Consider the following 14,659-nt stretch of genomic DNA (forward strand, 5'->3'; position numbering starts at 1 on the left):
TTGTATTATTCAAAATTTTGAAGCTAATGGCTTCCCTTTTACAGCCAATGAATATCGTCTCCAATTATCAGTTATCAGTTGATAATATCCTTGACCACTAATAATTAGGGTTGGACATCGAGAATCAAGAACTGATTGGAACGGGCACGAACGTTCCGGTTCTCCCGGAACCATTCAAATTTTTAAAATTCAGTTCCCAGTTTCGATGCCTAGTCCTCTAGCCGCGAAGAAGAAGTGGCGAAAAACAACAAAGACGCAGCGTAAACCAACGAAGAAGAACGCGCACGATGACGTGTTTATGCCCAACGGCGGCGAACAAAAGTATGTCTTAACTTTGTTAAAATGAATGACCAGTCGCCTCAGTGGAATAAGATTATTTTGTGCAAAGGAGGTTTTCACAGTGTGTAGTGTCTGACATGCTCCAAGCCTCAGCCTACACCGTGTGGAGCTTCAGTAAAGTCCACTCTCAGTCAACTGGGTGAGTGAAACAATAAAAAACATATATGCCAACATTGAGACAGCTAACAAGGTAAACGGTTGCTTGCACTTTTGCACTGATGTTTTTTAGTGTTTATTTTAGTCTTCAAACCAACATAAGCGCCGATGACAAAAAAACCCAAAAAACTTTACATTGAGCTAAAACTTCACCACAGCAACTTTACATCACAATGGATTGGGACAAAATTCACATAAACGTTGCCTCACAGTATCAAAAACACTAGCTTTGTGCCTCATCGGTAAGTAGGGAAAGGAATCAGCATTTTCTAGCATTAGGTTCCATCATACAGGGGCAGCTATATAGCATTTAACAATGCTGTCAGTGAAGTCAACTCTGTCAACTGGGTGAGTGAAACAATAAAATAAAATAGTTAAAACAGTTAAAATAACTATTTTAACAATTTATATTGATTATATTAAACATTGACTAAAATATTTAACTTTTAGCTGAAACATGAATGTATATTAAATCAATTGGGTTAGTTCCACACACATTGCATTTTAGTTCATAGGTTTGATATTGATACTGATTATAAAGAACCTCGAGTCAAATGTTAATTTTAGTCTATGCTGCGGGCTGCAAAGAAAATCGATGTTCATAATTTGGACACCCTTCATTTGAACCACGCCAACTTTTTTGACCCAGCCTCCTAAAAGAATCAGAATCGAGAATCGTTTGGAACCGCAATCGAACTAAGGTACCGGAATCGTAACCGGAATCGCGCTAATTCAAACGATGCCCAACCCTATTAATGGTCCTTATCTCGTAACAACCCTGAAAAAAAAACATCGGTCTATCTCTACTTTCTGCAGATAAAACACAGATGGTGCTTCACAATGATTCATACACACTTAACTAGGGCTGGCACAAACGATTATTTTGAAAGTCGACTAGTCACCTATTATTTTTGTGATTAGTCGACTAATCAGATCATATCACTGGTGTCTGGCCGAAACCACCTATGTCCACATTTGGTCAATTCCATATTTTTTCAATTGTTGAAAATGGCTTGCTGTCTTTGATGATGCAATGTCAATGGCTCAACATACATGCTGTTTTTTTTTTTTGTTGTTTCCTGAAAAGTGGTAGTTTTTGCGGGATGAGGATTTTGCCCGACGCCAGTGATATGTAAAATACAATTTATTGCACCAGGAAGCAGCTGCTCCTATACAACCATGATTAGCTTCCAGCTTGAAGTGTGTAAGGTATGTGCAAAACATCCATCCATCCATTTTCTGAGCCGCTTCTCACTAGGGTCGCGGGCGTGCTGGAGCCTATCCCAGCTATCATAGGCCAGGAGGCAGGGTACACCCTGAACTGGTTGCCAGCCAATCACAGGGCACATACAAAGAAACAACCATTCGCACTCAGAGTCACACCTACGGGCAATTTAGAGTCATCAATTAACCTACCATGCATGTTTTTTGGAATGTGGGAGGAAATCGGAGTGCCCGGAGAAAACACACAGGTGGGGACGGGGATTGAACCCCAGTCCTCAGAACTGTGATGCAGACGCTCTAACCAGTCGGCCGCCTGTGCAAAACATAATTTAGGTAATTTGTAACCTTTATTTATCCAGATAGAACAGTAGTTACGTACATTGTTGATCTGGTAATAGTACATTAAACATTTAATCAATTGCCTTTGTATTTTCTAAGTCTTGTTGTCATCCAAGGAGGTTGAAAAATGTAACAAGCCTATTTTTACAAAGTCATGAGTAAAAAGTACAGATATGTTTTCAACTAAAAGTACACAGTTGTCTTAAAAACAAATATTAAAGTACAGATACCTGAAAAATCTATTTAATTACAGTAATTAAGTATTTGTACTTGGTTACTTCCCATCATTGCATTTTCGTTCGGTATTTCAAGTGTTCACATATGAGAGCTGTGCCTTTGCAGCTTCTTGTCAGTATGGGGAGGCTAATTATGGAGAGCAGACAGTAGTGTCATCACTATCATTGTGCTGCAAATGCAAGAATAATTACTGATTCAGTTGCTCAACTGTGTAAAAGGTAGAATTGATCTCCATTAAGGTCGAGCTTAATCGTCAATTTTACTGGAGTTTGAGGAATGTGTTTGGAATTTACTGCACAGTGAACACGTTTATCGTGGAGGATACATTACAGACCCATCTACAATGGGTGAAAATCTGTGATTAAGAGAGACCATATGTTAAAAAACAAAAAATGTACTACTCCCACACAATAAGATTTCCTGTATTCTGGATTTACAGGGGGGTCCAAAATGACCCCAAATGTCAGTTTATAAGTTGGAAGTACTGTTTGGTTTTAAACTTATAAAAACACACTTTTGAAAGTAATCCTCTGCGCCTTACTCTCCCCTGATAACAGGCAAAGCGTGCTTGCTGATATCCCGAAAGATATCCCAAAAATGACAAGTCTATCAAAATTTTGAGTCTGGTTGTAATAGCCACTTCAACCTGAGTTAATCAAGAATTTTGAAAATCAGATGATGGGTTTTGGAGAAATTGAGTTTTTGGTGTGGGGGAAAAAGAAAGGCTTCGTTTTATGTGATATTAGAAAATCTGGTCTAAAATGCTTTAAAATTAGAATAAAACAGTATAACTTCATTATTTCTCACCATATCTCCTTTTTTTACTTTTTTGACCTTTTTTTGTCTGGTACTCTGGAAACCCTTTCTCCAACTGGCTGAGAAGTTTCATTTAAAAATATCTACCAATAAGCGCATCCATCCATCCATCCATCCATCCATTTTCTGAGCCGCTTCTCCTCACTAGGGTCGCGGGCGTGCTGGAGCCTATCCCAGCTATCATCGGGCAGGAGGCAGGCTACACCCAGAACTGGTTGCCAGCCAATCGCAGGGCACATACAAACAAACAACCATTCGCATTCACACCTACGGGCAATTTAGAGTAATCAATTAACCTACCATGCATGTTTATGGGCTGTGGGAGGAAACCGGAGTGCCCGGAGAAAACCCACGCAGGCACGGGGAGAACATGCAAACTCCACACAGGCGGGGCCGGGGATTGAACCCCGGTCCTCAGAACTGTGAGGCAGACGCTCTAACCAGTCGTCCACCGTGCCACCCAATAAGTGTATATGAGCCAGAATTCCAAGGGGTTCTCAAAGTGGACACGTCAAAATTACCGTGGTGTTTCAAATGGTATTACTCTCCCTAAAAACGCCACTTAAATAGCATAAATCAGAATCAGAATCATCTTTATTTGACAAGTATGTTCAAAAAACACACACGGAAGTTGTCCCCGGTAGTTGGAGCCGGTCTAGTACGACAACAGACAGTCAATTGACAGAGAACACTTTTGAGACATAAACACATTGAGAAAAACAGTCACTGAGCAATAAAGTGTTGCTAGTTATCTGGTAATGCCGGTACAATTTATAAAAAAAAATGTTGACAATTGTGCAAAAAGATGCAGAGTCCTCTCGCACTTAGAGCAGTTTGAATGACTAACACAGCAATAGTCCGGTGCAATGACCATTGTGCAAAGGGCCCCGAGACTTCAAGGAGTGTATGCAGTTTAAAGCGACTAGTAGCGTGATAATCTGGGACAATGTTGATTATGCAAATGTTGCAGATACTCCTCAGTCAGTGTGCAAGTGGGGCAGATGCTACTCTGGCATGAGTGGCCAGCATGGCGAGACTACTACAGTGAGTGCACGAGTATGTATAATTGGCCCGACAGAAATGTGACAACAAACCCAAGACAAAAAAAATAAAAATTGGCAGCATGTTGTAATGGAATTGTTGGTTAGCTGTTTAAGAAGTTGATTGCAAGAGGGAAGAAGCTCTTGGAATGTCTGCTAGTTCTAGTTTGCATTGATCGGTAGCGATCACCTGAGGGAAGGAGCTGGAAGAGCTGGTGACCGGTATGTGGAGGGTCCGAGAGGATTGTGCACGCCCTTGTGTTAGTTCTGGCAACTACCCTTGCAAGTCCTCAAGGGTAGTTAGGGGGGTACCGACAATCTTTTCAGCAGTTTTGATTGTCTGTTGCAGTCTGAGTTTGTGCTTTTTTGTAGCAGCACCAAACCAGACTGTGATGGAAGAACACAGGACTGATTCGATGACCGCTGTGTAGAACTGCCTCAGCAGCTCCTGTGGTAGGCCGTGCTTTCTCAGAAGCCGCAGGAAGTACATCCTCTGCTGGGCCTTTTTGAGGACGGAGTTGATGTGGATCGCCCACTTCAGGTCCTGAGAGACTGTAATTCCCAGGAACTTGAAGGTCTCGACAGTTGACACAAGGCAGCTGGACAGCGTGAGGAGCAGCTGTGGTGAAGGATGCCTCCTGAAGTCCACGATCATCTCTCCAGTCTTGAGCGGGTTCAGCTCCAGGTTGTGTGGGCCGCACCACAGCTCCAGCCGCTCCACCTACTGTCGATATGCAGACTCGTCACTGTCTTTGATGAGGCCGATGAGTGGTGTCATCTGCAAACTTCAGGAGTTTGACAGGTGGGTGCGTTGAGGTGCAGTTGTTCATGTAGAGAGAGAAGAGCAGCGGAGAGAGGACACAACCTTGGGGTGCCCCAGTTCTGATGTTGCGTGTGGATGATGTGGTCTCCTCCAGCTTCACTTACTGTGTCCTGCCCATCAGAAAGCTGTAAATCCACTGGGAGATGGCAGGCGAGACGCTGAGTTGGAGAAGCTTGGAGGAAAGGAGTTCAGGGATGATGGTGTTGAACGCTGAGCTGATGTCCACGAACAGGATCCTCACGTAGCTCCCTGCACTATCGAGGTGTTCTAGGATGAAGTGCAGTCCCATGTTGACTGCATCATCCGCAGACCTGTTCGCTCGGTAGGCAAACTGTAGGGGGTCCAGCAGGGGACCTCTGACGCTCTTTAGGTGGTCCAGCACGAGACGTTCAAAGGACTTCATGACCACAGATGTCAAAGCGACAGGCCTGTAGTCATTTAGACCCGAGATTGTATATTTCTTTGGGACTGGAATGATGGTGGAGCGTTTGAAACACAATGGTACTTCACACAGTTCCAGAGATCTATTGAAGATCTGTGTGAAAACTGGAGCGAGCTGGTTCGCGCAGACTTTGAGGCAGGTTGGGGACACATGGTCTGGGCCTGCCGCTTTGTTAATCTTTGTTGTTTGAAGATGTGTCTCAGATCCTGTTCGTGGTGGTTCACGCAGAAGTCAGAGGTGTGATTTTTTTTATTTTATTTTTATTTTTTTTCCCTTCTTCTTCTTCAGTTGGAGGTGAATTTATTTGTTATGGAGGATTTTAGAGGCATTTGAAGTACTCATTTAATCTTTTTTTTTTCCTCTCTCTTCTTCAGTTGGGGGTAAATTTATTTGTTATGGAGGATTTTAGAGGCATTTGAAGTACTCATTTAATCTTTTTTTTTTTTTTTTTTTTTTTTTTAGAAAATTCCTCCAAGATGGCAGCCATGTCACGTTGCATTGCTGAATAATTGTTTTGAAGAAATAGAAGCAACATGGAGTCCTTGTACTAGCCTGCACCCATTAGAGTTCTTGTGGATTCATTTTCAACTAGTCTGTGTCTAAAGAAGAACAAAAAGCACTAACGCAACATATGCAAATGTATACTGCTTTCTAATCAGCTCTCTGTTTATGTAACCATCATTTGACAGCTGCTCAAACTAGGTTTTTGATGATGTATCGACTTTATGTACACTTGTACGCGTAACTGATAGGCTCATTGTTGTTCCAAGGCTTATTGTCCTTTCAAGCCTAAATTCTTAAGCATGCAGAAAAAACCCCCACACGTATTCACACTAGCTCACCTTTGGTTCATATCTTCGTACAGTGCATCCAGAAAGTATTCACAGCACTTGTTCAGCATTTAGTTTTAGTTACAGCCATATTCCAAAGCGGAATATTATAATCCCCTCTCCCTCCCCCCCACCAAAGCTATACGCCAGTCACCCAATAATGACAATATGAAAAACTTTCTAAAAGTGTATATATAAATTATATGATGATTCTTAAATTCCATTAGGTTGATGGTGGGGAGCGTCAGTGCACAGCCATTTTCAACTCTCTCAAGAGACGTTCAATCAGATTAAAGTCAGGGTTGTGGCTAAATCACTCAAGGGCATGCACAGAGTTGTCCTGAAGCCATTCATCTCTGTAGCTTGGCAGTGTGCCTCAGGTCATTGTTCTGTTGCAAGATGAGCTGTGGCCCTAGTCTGAGTTTAAGCGTGCTCTGGAGTAGTTTTTCCATCCAGGATGTCTCTGTACATTGCTGCATTCATCTTTACCTCATTCTTGACTACTCTCCAGTTCCTGTTGCTGAAAAACATCTCCACAGCATGATGGTGCCACCACCATGGATCATTGTAGGGTCAGGTGATGAGTGGTGCTTGGTTTCCTCCAAGCATGACATCCGGCTTTCTTGCCAAAGATTTCAGTCTTTGACTCATCAGGCCAGCGAATTTAGTCTCTGATGGTCTGAGAGTCCTTTTGGAAGTTCTTCTCTTTTCCCAGAGAACGCTGGAGCTCTAACAGAGGGACCACTGGGTTCTTGGTCACCTCCCTGACAAAGGCCCTTCTCTACCGATTGCTGAGTTCAGACGGGTGGCCAGCTTTAGGAGACCTAGTGGTTCCGTAATTCTTCCATTTACGGATGATGGTGGAGACCACTGTGTTCATTGGCTGCTTCAAAGCAGCAGACATTTTTCTGTAGCCTTCCCCAGGTCTGTACCTCGAGACAACACTGTCTCTGAGGTCTACAGACAATTTATTTGATTCATTTCATGCTTGGACTGTGCTCTGACACCTGTGGGACCCCTATAGAGACAGTTGTGTGCTTTCCCAAATCATGTTCAATCAACTGAATTTATCACATCTGGAGTCAATTTTAAGGTGCAGAAACATGTCAGGGATGATCCCTTTCACAATGTTAATATGGGGTGTTTTGAAGGAAAAAAAAATTTCATTTAATCCATTTTGGAATGAGCCTGTAATGTGGAAAAAGTGAAGCAGTTTGAAAAATTTCTGGATACATTAAGTTCTCCTCCTCTAATTATTTGATTTATGTGGTGGTGTATAGGTATTGTTTGCAGATGCCCAAAATACCAGTGAATGAGTATCGCTGTTCCTGATTAAGTAGTCTCAGTAGAATCCTTCTGTGTCTACAGCTGCTCCTGTATGCATCCGTGTTGGACTGCCTATCTAATTCTCCAACTTTGTGGCTATTTGGAACATACAGAGAAATACCATTTTGATGCAGATTACAAAAAAAAAATAAAGGATTAATTTTGTTGTTTGACAATGGAATAATTTGGCCTCATTCACTAATAAATGTGTAGAAATGTTGAGTGTTTATACAAAATCACCGTCAGATTCATCACACGTGCATACTGGAAAGTTTTCTTCACACCACCGTGTGTATGTTAGAGAATCAGAATTCATTCTAAATTACGAGCTGCAATCCGCATTAAACCATGCCCCGATTTCTCTTTAAAAGACCCAATTTAAAGTGTCTTTTTTTCCCTCCTTTGTCTTTTAGACCATGGGACACGGCGTGGGCTAAACTGGAGTGTCGAGTAACACATGCTAACTGTAAGTATAGCAGCAATGTATCCAAACAGTATACGTTAGAGATTTATAGTTAAGGAATAAGGAAAAAGAAAAAAAAAAAAGTCTACTATGCGATGGCCTGATTTGTAAAATTCTTCCACCCATACAATTTCAGTCATTACACAAAATAATGTATCATTGACTGTGTATCTATATTTATTGCATTGGCCCCAATGATGGAGATTCACATCCCCTAATAATTTCAACAGTGGAACCTTCAAACAGTCAAAAACCTTTGGTTGAACAGTCATCAAGCAAAACTGTCATGGGAGACTTAAGTTCTGTGTGCATCTAGGCTTAAGTCCACCAAGTTTCCCCCTTCCCCTGTACTTTTTTTCCCCCCTCTTCTTTCTTTTTCCGGAAGCCACTATACAAAAGTACTAATCAGACAATGTGATTTTCTGGATTTTTTTTTTCTAATTTTTTCTCTCATAGGTGAGGTATACCTATGATGAAAATTACAGGCCTCTCTCATCTTTTTAAAGGTCAGATGACAAAGATGTTATGGGGTCTGTTAAAATTCATATTTGCATTGTTTATGTTATGTACGTAACGTCTAGCAAGTTTTCAACCACAGTTCAGCTAAAAAAATTTGGTTTTTATGACTCATATTGAGTCCTCCCCGAACATACCCGAAGCTCAAGACACCGGGGTGTGGTTACTCTATCCACCACAAGGGCTACCAGAAGTGACGTTGCAATTGACAAACACAGTGCGCTACACTCTATACGTTATGGCGAGCAATGTGTTTGAATGTGAGGAGGAGGAGGATTTCCAGGAGCACCCAATTGAACTTGGCATCGTCAAACCGTACGTTTGAGCCGATCAGGATGTCGGAACAGTGAAGTTGACGAGCAGCCAAGTAGCAGCTGTACAACAGAAAAAGAGAGCGGCCACTGGCTCGATGTGACGGTATGTCAAAAGCATGTCTTTTTATACAGTCATGGCTTGAAATATTTGCACCCCAGGGGTGCCAATATTTTTGAGCACGACTATACGTATTATATATTCATATATGTTTCAGTGACACGGCACGAGCATTTACATAGTATGCACTATTCCTATATATTGTGTGCCCCTCGCTCGAGTAGCGTTATAACACGCTGCACACAAAGTCTTTGCTGTGTCTGTTGGCTTGTCATATAGTCAAAGGTAGACAGACGACAGTACTGAAAAGTACTGCGTGGGTCTTTTTTTCCTACTCCCCAGTGCATAGTAACCATAATAGAGTCGTAAGTATATACAAAGAAGTCCTCACCTCTTGTCTGCGCCGCGGCACCGTGGCGGCTGCGAGATTTAGTTCTCTTGCTGGCGGTTGAGATCCCAATGGCTGGAGGAAAAATAGTTGGCACCACAGCTGGTTTCAGCCTCTGCCTCTGTATCCAATGCTTTCTGCTAAGTGTTTCTCAAAACACGGCGGTTCGAAGTGATGGGCACAGTTTGGAATGCTTGCACCCATAGCTGACCACGTTTCTTCCCCTGTCGATTGACTTTCCCTATCCACTCGTCACTTATTCCTTTTTCACTTGGAAAGCCCCGAAAAAAACTCTTGCCGCTGCCTGAACCATTTGTACAACCAGATGCCACACAATAAACCATCGTGACATCGTTAAATCGTACGACAACAAATATACAAGGACGGAACAACAGCATGGAGCAATAGCACACAACGCCAAATGAACAGGCTGTTTGACTCGTGTGACGTCACAGAGCCGAAGACGGATAGAGCCGAAGACCGGAAGGCGCTGGCTGCAAAAAGCAGAAGCCGCTTTCTGCATCATATTTATCGATTTAACTGCTGTATATCTGCAATATAATCACTTCGAAATAGCAGATGTGGTTTATAAAGGGGGTTCTAGAGTTATCAAGAATGTTTTTAAAATCTTTGTCCTCTGACCTTTAAGTGGGAGACCTTCCACAATTGGTGGCTGACTACATACTTTTTTGCCCCACTGTACGAACGTGTCTGGCTGCTCAGTACAGTATCGGCAAAACAGTTAAGGAAATATCAAGTCTATGCACACATTAATTTGATCAAGCAGATATATATTTTTAATTTATGACTACCATTAAAATGGACAGAGCAGCTTGCCAACAAACGGCACATTTTTATGTGTTGACATGTATGTTGTCTATTTCAAAACCAAGGAGATATTATTTTGATTTAAAAGTATACGAGATACGTTTTTATACTTTTATAACAATTAGGGTTTTTATCATTTTACTACTATGCATTTAATATGATGTGACACTTTACGTATGTTTGACTTTAGAGTTTCCACTGTTTAAGTACATGTATTTTGTGTATGCAGAAAACTTTTTATGTTTTGTTTATAAGCAGTGTTTCCCCTAGGTTAGAAATTCAGTTGTGGTGGTGCCGTGGTGTTTAATAAGCAAATATAATAATACAATTTACTTTTAGAGTACTTCAGATCTCAACATGTGCTGCTATGGTATTTGTATTTGCTTAAGAGTTGAAAGATTGATAAAACTTGGCCATAAAAACATGAGAAAAAAACTTTTGTGGTGCGGTACTTATTATAAATAATAGCCTTATTTAGTCTGAATTTTAATGTAAATAAACATGCCAGTTTGGATTATGTAATCTATGTTAAGTATATAAAAAAGTTGGCTAAGTGAAGAAAAGGGTTTAAGTGAATATATATAATGAAAATGCTAATTCATAGACTTACAGTGTATTGATGTAATTGCGCATGTGATATGTGCTAAGCCTGTGTGTTGGTTTGAGGTTTCCCACCGTGGTGTAGGACATGGCCACAGCCTCGCTCAGAGCAGAGTCGGGCCATAACTACAGAGAAACATCACAGCTCCATGCAGTTGGTGAGTCCAGATTTTGTACTGAGTACACCCATTTGTTATCACAGCTTGTGGGAATAACATATATAGCTGTCTAACTATATCACAACCTGAGAGTACAAATTGTCATATGCATTCCATCGCTGCTGACGAGGCTTTTGGAGTGTTGGATTACTCCAAAGTCGAACACTAAACAACATACCACAACGCTGAACATGAATCCAAATACATTATACAGTATATCAATCTTCAAATAACTTAATGAATCCAAATACATTTGGGCAGTAAAGTTCAAATAACCTGTTGAAGTGTTAGTTGCCCAAATCACAGTTGCTTATTGTTCAGGAAGGCATCACAAATATGTTGCGAAAGCTTTTTTTAAAATCACATCAAGAAAGAGACCCCTCTGCTTCCAATAACCTGTGAAGGCAGTTTCATCTGCTTGCATTGCAGAACCTGATTTGTTAATAAACTGACTCACCCACACTATATGTAGTTTGTGAACAATGGAAATCTAAGTACATCCCACACACAAAATGATATCTCTATTGACAATTGAATCAGGAGTCTACTCCTCCAAACGAGATAGCTGATGTAGTACCAAGACTGACCTGTTGAGAGGCAACATGGTAAGACGGGGAATCCTGACTGCCGGAATTCAAAGAAAGATTCACAGTAGATGAAGAAATACAAGAAGCAGGGTAACTTATCTTTTAACTACAGTGCATTGCAGTGGAAAACATGTCAGTTTTATTGTGGTGAATTACTTGGGAGACACGTGACGCTATACAAATCAGAATCATCTTTATTTTGCCAAGTATGTCCAAAAAACACACAAGGAATTTATCTCCGGTAGTTGGAGCCACTCTAGTACGACAACAGACAGTCAATTAACAGAGAATACTTTTGAGACATAAAGACATTGAGAAAAACACTGAGCAATAAAAGGTTGCTAGTAATCTGGTAATGCCGGTACATATTTAAAAAAATAAATAAATAAATAAAAACAAATTATTTTTTTTTACAAATGTGCAAAAAGATGCATAGTCCTAGCAATTAGAGCGGTTAGCAATAGTCCGATGCAATGACCATTATGCAAAGTGCGCCGAGACTTCAAGGAATATATGCAGTTTAAAGTAAAGTAGATAATCTGGGACAATGTCGATTCTGTGAACATTGCAGATACTCCTCAGTCAGTGTGCAAGTGGTGCAGATGCTACTCTGGCATGAGTGGCCAGTATTTGTCAACAACAACAGATATGCAAATAGTGCAGCAAAATAGTACCACAGAGACTTTGTGTTTTTTCACCGACAAGCTTGAAAAATGTTTTATTGGCCGTCAGATAGTTACAGTACTACGCCACAAGACACGTGACAAGGTTAAAAATAAACTAGCTTTTGGATTCATACGCGACGGCAACCCGGACATTTATTTTGTGGAGCCGATCGATGACGTCACTGATCGGATCTGCGAATTATGACATGACAGCCGATCATCGGCCGATACTGATCAAACCGATCAAATCGGTGTAAAGTCTAGCTGATAGTATATGTAATGCCTAACACTTGTACAATGCATTGTGTAATTGCTAACCTCAGTGTCCTCCATTTGTCCTCAAATAGTTTCCTGTGCCAAAATCAAAAGGAAGAAAAGCTTATTTGGAGTTGCCATTTATGTGGAGGTGACAGCAGAGGGGGAGTCACGTCGCACAGCGAAGTCCCACAGCTCATCTAGTCCGAAATGGGATGAAAGGCTTACTCTGTACGAGACAACAGGTTTTTCTTGGTGCACATGTGGTGGTCATTGGATAGTTAATTTTGTAACCTATATGCAATGTTTTCTTTCCATTGTCTTGTCACACAGTATTTCACTCGATGACAAAGCTTCTGATTTGAGCTGCAGACACTTACCATCTGTGCTCTCTCATACTCTTATTCGAGTCTTTGCATTTTGCTTGTGTAACTCCGTCATTAAGAGGGAAAATGTTCGCTGCTTAAGTGTAACTGCACTACTGATGTGTACCATTTCTGAACCATTAGGAATGTAACACCGCGCAGCCAGGTAGACTTCAAAGTATGGAGTCACCACACCTTGAAAGCAGATGCTCTGCTGGGCAAAGCTTCGCTGGACCTGATAGAAACCTTGGAGCAGCATGAAAGCAAATGTATGATTTATACAAAACAGTACAATAAACACCTTTTTTAGGAAAGCAAATACCATTGCAGGAAGGTCACTACAGGACAAATTTTAATTTTTACATTGCAGGCACCTGCCATTTTGCTTTATGTTTTTAACCCATTCATTTTGTTGGCTCTACAGTGGAGAATGTGAAGGAGGTGCTGAAACTGAGTGTGGAGCACAAGGGCGTTCTGATGCCTGCAGGGGAGCTGACAGTCTACCTAGATGGACTTAATGTCAGTGACCAGCAGGAACTGCCACCACTAACCAATGGAAATGCAGCAAATGGCACAAGTAAGCTCAGCATTTTTTCCTGTTCTAGTTTTATGAGCCACTTGTGAAATGTAACCCGATGCGCAAGGTGGATTGTTTCACGAATTGTTTGACAAATTCAACTGAGATAGTCAATAGAAACAATTTTGGAAAGGGTAAGCAAAAAAAAAAAAAACCTTTAAATTTGAATATACTGTAGCCTATAAACATTTAGCCTGTCACATCCAATGTAGGCTGATAATGACTGAATTACCATAATTTCTTGTTTATAATGTATTTTTTATTTTCCCCCCCAAAGAATTGTCAATAGTGTGCATTATACATAGTTATAGGAGCAAATGGAAAAAACCTTCACATTTTATAAATGTATGCCGCCATCTAGTGGTTATGAAAAAGCTGTACACGTTCATTCCAAAATGCCATCGCCACCTAGAGGTTATGAGAAAGGTGTACACTTTCATTCTAATATGCCACCGCCACCTTGTGGTTATAAAAAAGGTGTGGCTTACACTTTTTCCAATATGACAAGGGTACGTATGACTGCATATATTTACAGTTGTGTTCATAAGTTTACATACACTGGCAGAATTTGTAAAATCTTTTTTTTTTTTTTTTTCTTAACTTCAGGATTATTCTTTTAAAAAAACTAACAAAATACAGATGATAATTCATGTTTTGATTATATGGGTAAATGCAAAATCATGCATTGTAAAAATGCATTATGCATGGGTACAAGGGTTTTCCAGAATTTTGAGGGCAGCTTTGGGGGTGGTGCGTATTATACATATGTGCGCATTATTCACAAGAAATTACAGTACATACCCCTGTTTTGACAAACATCCAGTCTCTTGGCAGAACCAGTGGGGAAAGCATCCTTTCCAACAAGATAAGCCTTTAGTTTGCTCACATTTTAATGTTGTTTTATTTTCTAGTTTTTATAAAACCGATCCTATGTCAGCACCCTCATTACTCTTTTCATGAGTCAACACATGCACACTTCACCCAGAAATTTACTCTTGAGTCATTTTTAACATCCTCCACACTTCTTTAGAAGTCCAGCAGAATGGTGACGCCATCCATGAAAATGGAGAATCCTCTTCCTCAAGGGCTGCCAACAGGTAAAATATTTTCTGTAAACTGTTTAGGATTATACATTCCCAACTCCAAACATGTAATAAAACACATAATAACTATAATAATAATAACATTATTTATATAGCACCTTTAAAGACATGTTTACAAAGTGCTTTGACAGACCTAATAGAATATAATACATTTCAAAAAAGGATACCAACTTCATGATCATGTGAAAACAACAAGTAAAACGATATTAT

The 14,659-nt window shown here is 40.5% G+C and overlaps 1 protein-coding gene across 13 annotated transcripts in view; it reads left to right on the forward strand.

Annotated features, from left to right (window-relative positions):
* Nucleotides 1-14,659, forward strand: part of LOC133396798 (NEDD4-like E3 ubiquitin-protein ligase WWP1) — a 30,829-nt gene that overhangs the window by 1,828 nt on the left and 14,342 nt on the right. For 10 of the 13 annotated variants that reach the window (XM_061667017.1, XM_061667028.1, XM_061667025.1 and 7 more), the window contains exons 2-7: nt 7,986-8,038; nt 10,806-10,897; nt 12,497-12,635; nt 12,914-13,038; nt 13,194-13,346; nt 14,377-14,443. In XM_061667017.1, coding sequence (XP_061523001.1) covers nt 10,828-10,897; nt 12,497-12,635; nt 12,914-13,038; nt 13,194-13,346; nt 14,377-14,443 — 554 coding nt within the window. In that variant the 5' untranslated portion in view covers nt 7,986-8,038; nt 10,806-10,827. Of the gene's footprint in view, nt 1-4,123; nt 4,156-7,985; nt 8,039-10,787; nt 10,898-12,496; nt 12,636-12,913; nt 13,039-13,193; nt 13,347-14,376; nt 14,444-14,659 lie in introns of those variants that run through there. The other 3 variants (XM_061667024.1, XM_061667023.1, XM_061667022.1) reach the window with 2 other exon arrangements.

The sequence above is a fragment of the Phycodurus eques genome, chromosome 21 (assembly GCF_024500275.1).
Source record: "Phycodurus eques isolate BA_2022a chromosome 21, UOR_Pequ_1.1, whole genome shotgun sequence".
In the NCBI taxonomy this organism is placed as follows: domain Eukaryota; kingdom Metazoa; phylum Chordata; class Actinopteri; order Syngnathiformes; family Syngnathidae; genus Phycodurus; species Phycodurus eques.